The 8589-nt window shown below is 39.7% G+C and overlaps 1 protein-coding gene across 1 annotated transcript in view; it reads right to left on the reverse strand.

Moving 5' to 3' along the window:
* LOC107086668 (kelch-like protein 10) overlaps nucleotides 1-1495 on the reverse strand; it is a 5884-nt gene extending 4389 nt beyond the window's left edge. The window contains exons 1-2 of the mRNA XM_015377759.1: nucleotides 1377-1495; nucleotides 653-1139 (exon numbers count right to left, since the gene is read on the reverse strand). Coding sequence (XP_015233245.1) covers nucleotides 653-1139; nucleotides 1377-1495 — 606 coding nt within the window. The remainder of the gene's footprint in view (nucleotides 1-652; nucleotides 1140-1376) is intronic.
* Nucleotides 1496-8589: the final 7094 nt, after the last annotated feature.

Consider the following 8589-nt stretch of genomic DNA (forward strand, 5'->3'; position numbering starts at 1 on the left):
GATGTAATTTACGTTGAGTTGCAATAAATGCAAAACCCTCTGCAGGTACTTGTCTTTGTCGTCCACTCTATTCAGCTGGCTTTTGAAACACACTTTGAGAAGGTGAGGGCCGAGTGGTAAGGGTTAGGGGGCGAGAAACGCAAAAGTAACGCAATAGTTACTTTTACTAATAACTAGTTACTTTTATTGTGGAGTAACTCAGTAACTCAGTTACTTTTTGGGAGACGTAACTCTTAACTATAACTAATTACTTTTTCAAAGTGACGTGCCAAACACTGACTTCATTCTGTTTTCGCTGAGGCAGGCAGAAATAGAATGTCCCATGCGAAGGTAGACGAATGTAACCGTGCACTTACCAAGTTCATTGTTTCACAGAATCGCTAAGAGAATCGATAAGGAATCGAATAGTTTCACAGATTCGATAAGGTAGTCGGAATCATGAAAATCTTATCAATTCCCAACCCTAGCTACTAGTGCCACAACCCATTTGGCCACTAGATGACAGACCATATACACACCCTTCCCTGGGTTACTGCCTTAATGACCCAGATCCAGATCTGCAGTTGCTATCAATATTTTCATTGTTCATGTATGTAATTATATATCAAAGATTTGGGTAAATTGTAAGTGAAGACTGTTTTTGTCAAAGTACCTTGGGAAAGAGCAGTGAGCTGTATTCTTTCCTTTCCTCAGGTGCATAGTTCATCCATTTAAGGATGGCTTCGTATACTATCTCTTCCCGCTTTACAATTAGCTGGTCACTCCCAACAATTTCAGCAAGACTCTGTGCAGAGAGAAGAAGGAAATCTCCACAAGTAGAGACAACCTCCTCAAAATGTCTAAGGAGATATAAAAAGGCCTTGTCTCTCAGTTCAGGGTGGTAGAATGTGTACGTAAGCTTCCAGATTTGGATGCAGTTCAGGGCGCTCAGGTGTTTCTCCAAGAAATCACTGCAAGCTTGTAAAAGACCACTAATACCAAAGTGGTCTGCCATTATAAAGAGCTCCTCAGCGTTTACGTTTGTCAGAGGAACATAGCCTGTGTAGGCAAAATCAATAATGAAGCACATTTGGTAGGGTGTGACTCCAGGGATGTCAAAGGTCGCACAGGCTGGTGTTGACCAGCGGCTAAACAGAGCCCTGTGAAAAACAAAGAAAGAGAAAACACTTATTAAACATTTGATGAATAGACAAATCGTTTCAGATCATCACGAAGATCCTGAATCCAAAAGCAAAGGATAGCCAGAACTTTTCATTAAATTTACTTCTTATCACAGACTCTTACTCTTATTTGTTTTCCATTAAGTCTCTCCATTTGTCAACAGGCAATTTTTTTCACTCTCCAATAGTCTGCTGCATCTCCTGCAAAGACCTTACCTGAAATATGGGCTGCATTTGCACAGGACAAGCTTGTGCACGGAAAATTCAGCACCGTCCACCCTGATGACAGCGTCACACAACTGCCTCGTCAGGCGAAGCTCATTATGCAGTGACATGTTTTCTCTTGTTTTTTCCTCCAGAGGATTAAAACCTTTCTGCTGTGCTAATGTTGACCTTGACGGTGCAGAAATGAGTCTGCTAGAATTCTTGCTTGGATTATAAAGGTCCTGTGGGATGTAACACAGACCTGTCATCAGAATTCCAAATGAAGAATTCTGAGATAATTACAACTGTCATTATTTGATTTGTTTACGTTTAAATTCACCAGAAATATNTGTGCACGGAAAATTCAGCACCGTCCACCCTGATGACAGCGTCACACAACTGCCTCGTCAGGCGAAGCTCATTATGCAGTGACATGTTTTCTCTTGTTTTTTCCTCCAGAGGATTAAAACCTTTCTGCTGTGCTAATGTTGACCTTGACGGTGCAGAAATGAGTCTGCTAGAATTCTTGCTTGGATTATAAAGGTCCTGTGGGATGTAACACAGACCTGTCATCAGAATTCCAAATGAAGAATTCTGAGATAATTACAACTGTCATTATTTGATTTGTTTACGTTTAAATTCACCAGAAATATGATTCTTAAAGACCAAGATTGCCCCCCACCCCAACCGCCACTCCCCACCTCCTTCCTCCCCACTCATAATACACCTATGAGAACCAAATTATACTAATTTAATCAGGTTTTTGTGTATCTGTTCAGATTATCTTCTGTTTGGGCATAAAATGTTTTCATACAAAAAAGAATAATGCTATTTAAATGTGTGCTTGTAAGAAATTAAATAACAGTTAAAGTCAGAAGTCATTAAAACTAGTGGAAAAGTGTGACTGGGTCTGACAGCTAAACTCTGCAAAGAAGCAGATGAACTGAATAACAACTCCATCTTTGTTCCTCACAACCTATTCATTTCTTTCTAATTTGACTGTTCCAATGTTTTACTCACATACTTTCACTCTGTCCCACCACCTCTGCAGTGGGAAGAGTTTCTGACCCATTATGTCATTACGTTTTTTTAAGTAAATATTGAAATTCTGTCTTTAGATTTTTCTTACTACTTACTAGTCAAGGCTGATTTGCAATATGAGCTTGAACTAAATTGAGATGATGTTTAGAGGGACAAATCCTCTCAAAAGTACCATCTGTGCATGATTTAGTTCTGTTTAAGTTGTGGACCCCTTTCCCTTGTATTTATTTGTTTGTATTCTTCCTCTCTCATTCCTTTGTTTTCTTTCTATGCTTATTTATTTAAAAATCTGCAGAATGCCAAGCAAATATCCATTCTTTTTGTGCATACATCATACCTGCTCATTTGGACCCGTAACAAGTTTTTGATTTGGATATTGTCCTGTGATATAATTAGACAATTCTTTGTTTAGAATTTTGTATGTGTGTCTGCTCATGCTTTTGTTACCTTGTAGGGACAATTTCCCAGGAATATACTACCTTGGGGGGGGGGCTGACGACTGGTCCCCATGAGAAGTTCTCTTCTTGGGTTGAGAGTGAGGTTTAGGACCAAGGTGCCTTTGAGGTTGGGGTGGGGGGGAATATTCATAAACCGTAAAGATTTGAAGATTCTTACTCTATTAAAATCTAACCAATTATCTCTCAAAATGGATAATTACTTTTTATATCGCAATTTCAATCAATATTCATTTAAACACAACTCTTAGAGCCTAGAACCACTTCATTCATCGAGCAAGAACACCACAAAACAATTACATAATCAATGACACCTAGAGTTGTTTGGATATCACTAGGTTTCAGTTATCATCTCTTTCTAATCTGCTTTGTTCCATTCAAACGCTATGCTCATTAAATCTTTCTCTTGAACCACGGGTATATATGCAGTGTTCCAGGCTGCATGGAGGAAGGGGAACATTTTCACAGTCTTCCCAAGGATCCGAAGACTTGACAGGCATGGATTATTTTTGTGTATCAGAAGATCCCTGCAAAGTTTGATGCTCAGCTGTTAATTTGCTCTAAGCTTATTACCGAAGACAGCTTTCAAAACCTTGTACATAAAAAGCAGGATTTCCTAAACTTCTTTTACTGAAACGAGGGGCTTTTCCGACCGTAAAGGCCATCACAACCGCAAGCTTTAAGTATGATTCTGTCACTAAGCTGTTGTTAGCAAATGCTAATATATTTATGGTGACCAGATTTGGGTTTCTGAAAAGGAAAAAAGAGGACGTTTGGCCACCCTACCATATCAACAATTTGATGTTTCAGTGAGTGAGTGCTTGTTGCTATGATGCATCTTTGCTCAGCAGCTTCCACGTTGTAAACCAACCAATCAGCGCACAGCTCATCTAAATATTCATGACCATACCATAAAAAGAAGAAAACCTGTTGTTTCATTCTGAGGCTTATAATCAGGCTTGCATTAGGCCTCAAAGAACAGCAAATACGCCATTTTCAGCCCAACCAATGACACACATCCTATTCAGAGACCTTAAGGACCAGCACCAAATATCCTTTATAATCATTCTATGACCCCTGTAACACAAAGAAATGTTTTTAAAGAAATTGTTTGATTAAATATTGTGGGCTATTCTATTTTCTGGTGCATCTTCATTAAAAAGTTCCCCTCTTTGTGCGTCACATTTGCTTACCTCCATTCTTGAATAACAGCTTCTGGATGATGAAGGACTACAAACTATGTTTTGTGAGGCTGAAGCCATTTTTAAATGACAGACCCATCACCAAGGTCTCAGATGAATCAAATGACCTTGATGTTCTCACAACCAATGACATTCTGACGCTTAAGGACAAACCCATCTTTTCGCCGGGCTTATTTGAGCACAACGAACTATATGCCAGAAAGCGGTGGAAACAGATGCAATACATGGCAGAGGTCTATTGGAAAATATGGATTCCTGAGTGCCTACCAGTGATGCAGAGACGAACGTGGACTGGACCTAAAAGATGTCTCATTCCTGGGGACATATTTTTTGGTTGCAGATGCTACAGCCCCAAGAGGATCATGGATGATGGGAAAGGTTTTGAGTGCAAATAAGGATGCAAAAGGCCTTGTGCGATCTGTTCACCTTCAGACGAAAACCAGCATCTTGGAGAGGCCTATAACGAAGCTCTGCTTGCTGCTGGAGGCAACAGTCTAGCATCTTGGACTCCTTTTTTTCTCTACATCCTTTCTTTTTGTCTTTTACATATTTTGGTAAACACTATTGTCGGGATGTATTGCCACAATGGAGCCAAATCAATTTTAGGAAACAAAGGATGTTCTGGATACTTCTGGAAAAATCCAGCCATGTTCATCAGCTCACGCATGGACCAATCGAGTGACAAGAAGGCTTAAATCCCACCAGGAAATACCCCTACGTCATTCAGGGTTTAAAAGCCAGAGCACGAGATCAATCTCTCTCTTCCCCCTGAGTTTCAACACCTGTAACGCTTTCTTCTTGGACTGGAAGACGTCTTAAAGTAAAACCCATCCACTTTTCTATTTGATGCTTTAATGAGGTGCTGTGCTCAGGCGAGCAGGCACATAGGAGATGTTTTAAGTAATGCTGTTTAATTTGTGCTGGTTATAAGAACTCTGGTTTAATGGTTGAAATACGTGTGCTGTGACAAGCTGCAGGTGATATTTCTTCCTTCTTTTCTTTCTATCCTGTTTTCCTTCTCTTTATTCTTTAAGGTTAGTTTATAGAGAATTTGCTCACACTTAACAGGTTGTTGTCAACAGTGTTACCACAGTTACTTTGAAACAGTAATCTGACTACTGACTAAAAAGTAACTTAGTTACCGTACGTTACTGTCTACTTGCTTTTAAAAGTAACTAAATTAGATTACTTTTAGTTACTTTCAGCAGATCCCTTGGCACGGCACTATAACATGAAAATGACTACCAGTTCTGCCAATACTCACTTTATTGACCCCCAACATTTGCAAGCCTTTCCTGGAGATAGGCTTACTTGGTTTTTAAATGAAGAATAAATAAAAGACAGACCTTGACTTAAGTTAAAATATTTTTTTTCAAAAAAACTCTTACAAATAAAAGTAGTACACAGTAATACCCCCCCCCCCCCCCAGGATAAATTAATGAACATTAAGGCCTATATTGAACATCACATTGAACCTGTAGTTGTCTAACATTAGAGCATGTTGTCTAACATTAGAACAAAACAGTATTAAAAAAATATTCTTCACTGCATTTAACTGAAATACTTATTACAAATGAAATGGTTTGTTGACTCCCTTAAATCCAACTTAAATACTTCCTATGAAAAATAAAGTAGCATCTGGAAGGCCTGCGGTCATGGTGGAAAGGGCATCTTTGACAGCCAGGGTCCTCTACATCAGGACTTCCAGTGTTGGTAATAAAGTTCTATAAGGACAGTCTGCTTTGAGAATGTCCAGAGCCACAGTCAGCGGCTTTTTGGCCGTGCAGTATTCATTAAGGAATTGGTATTGTCTATCTTTGAAGCATTTCACTCCCAGCTTGGCGTACAGAGTATTCAGCTCATTCATGGGGATTTCTATAACTCTCTTCAAAGCATCGAAAAAATGAGTTCCACCTTGTAGTGGTTGGCACCAGGAGCTTTCTTCTAATGACTTCCTCTACTGCCTCTGATGCACTGGTGGACCTACTTGCTTGTGTCCAAAGAGCTGAGCATTTTGTTGTGCTGTTCCTGTAAACAACCTTAATATCCGCATTAGATGTTAAATATTTTTTCACATCATTTGTGGAAATGAGGTTGATTGTGGGGAAAGCACACCTGTGGTGTGGAGGAAGCATAATCTGCAATTCGGCATCACTTTCATGTTCAGCTGACAAGAGTTCTGCCATAGGTAAAAACGTGACGTCATCATCTGGGTTTGGCTCTTTCTCCATCTCATCAACGCTACACACAGCCTGGTAAACTCGAAACGCCTTGACAAAGTTCGAGCCGTTATCTGTCACTGTTGCAACTGCCTTGTTCCCAATCCCATACACCGAGTATATGTCGTCAATTTCTTGTCCAATTACTTCATACATGTGTCTCCCTCGTACTCTTCTGCATTCTAAAGCCGCCTTTATACATTCTAACGTGTCTTTACTAAGCCAGTGTAATGTCACCCCGATGTAACTTTTATTGTTAGCTGTCCAAATATCAGCTGTTGTTGACACAAAACCGACCTGATGTAGCGCAGCCTTCAGATTTGTTTCTATTGCTTCATGTTGTTTGTCCAGGTAACTAGAACAACATGTTCTGTGAGGCAGCTCGGTATCATTACTGGTAGGGATCTTGGATATGATGGCACGAAACGATGGTGAGTCCACAGTATTTACAGGCAGCATTTCCTCGAACACATAATGCCCAACCATCCTGTTCAACTCCACCCCACTTACTTGTTTTACACCGAGACCTAGCTTCCTCTGCTTGCTAGGTCTTGGACCTCCTTCACCTGTGTCTGTCGTGGATGGGACTTGCTCCGTTAGTGTTGTTGTTCTGTGCTGTTTCTCCAGATGTTTTTTTCAGGTTTGACGTCGTATCAGCGCAAAGTGTACAACGGACCTTAATGTTGGCATTCTTAACCAAAATAAAATCAAAATAATACCTGTATTTCCAGCTGCTTAAGGCGGACTTCTCTCCTTCCATGTTCATTGTTCACATCACATCTGATCTGATGAGATAGAATCTTTCATCTGATTTTGGCGCCGCAGAGCAGATATGATGTACCTTGTAAGAAAAAGACAAAACATATAAAAATAAAATAAGAATGTATAGTAGGCCTAAATACCGTAACCCACGTTCCCCTGAAATGCAGAAATAGTAACGTATGGTGTTTTATAAAAGTAACTTTAATCTGACTACTAGTTTTGGAATAGTAGTTGCGTTAGATAACTCGTTAGTGAAAAAAGTAGTCTGACTAGAGTAAGTAGTTATCGGCAACACTGGTGGTCACGTGGTTGAGGACCCATTGTTACAAGCTGCCCTCCCCCTCCTCCCTTTCATCATATGAAAAGGGGGGGTCTCACCCCCCAAAACACACACAGATACACAGGGGCGGATTTAGGAAATTTGGGGCCCTAGGCAAAGACAGGCAGGGGGCCCCCTGAGAAGAAAACCCATAAAACAGACCCATTCTACAGATAGAGAAATGTTAATAGAATAGACATCCATTATTTGTTCTAGGTTTTGTCCCTCTCTTCTTGTCCCTTTTTCCTCTCTATTTATCAGCGTTCTGATGGCATTTTAGCCAAAGGATTTTTATCAAAAACATAATTAATGTGCACAAATAAGGATTAGTTGTATTAACCATACATGGAAACAGAGTTTTATGGGGCCCCCAGGAACTTGGGGCCTGGGCAACTGCCTAGTATTGCCTAATGGTAAGTCCCCCCTGCAGATACATTCCCCCTACACACACACACACAGCCCTGTCCATGCGGCTTTGCTGAGCAAACTTCCGCTGCTGTTGTTAATGCATTTTAACCATTTATCATTTAAGCTGAATGTATTTATGTTGTTTTAATTGCACTGTTGTTATCATCATACCTGCTGCTATTCCAGACGGACATTATTGAATGTATTAACATCTGGCCTATCTTGGACAATCTCAGAAGCCAGTTAAATGGACTCTTAGGGTTTTATTCTTTTTCTTTCAAAACTAGTCACTTAGTCTATCCCTTGTTTATTTTTCTAATAGCGTGTAGTGTTTTGCATAGATGTTAGATTTCCGTAATCCTGAATTATTAGAATAAAGACGTTGTTGTTTAACTTGCAGTTGCTTGTGATTCATATACGAATGGTTTATCACTCAGGCCAGATCCACCCTCTTTTGGTAATAGTTTGAACAAAGAGGGATAAATAGTTCTTTGATTGATAATTAATAGCTCTGCTGATAACTGAGCCTTGGTCACTAAATTGGTGTGGATACCTGGATTTTATCAGCCAGTCCAGGAACCATCCAGAGGTGAAAGGTGTAAACCCTGGTAAGTAAGCAAATTAGAGCAACAATTATTCAACTAAGAACACTAAATTGATTTCACCTCCGATTTTGAATAAGTTAAATAATTAACTACAAGTCCAATTCTAGTTAATCATTTATTGATTATCTGCAGGATTTCATTTTGCACAACGCTATCATAGAATGAGAGGGAAATAAAGGGATCACAATTGGAGTTTTGTTTGTATTTTTTAGTT

Source organism: Cyprinodon variegatus, unplaced genomic scaffold, assembly GCF_000732505.1.
Source record: "Cyprinodon variegatus isolate N-32 unplaced genomic scaffold, C_variegatus-1.0 Scaffold158, whole genome shotgun sequence".
In the NCBI taxonomy this organism is placed as follows: domain Eukaryota; kingdom Metazoa; phylum Chordata; class Actinopteri; order Cyprinodontiformes; family Cyprinodontidae; genus Cyprinodon; species Cyprinodon variegatus.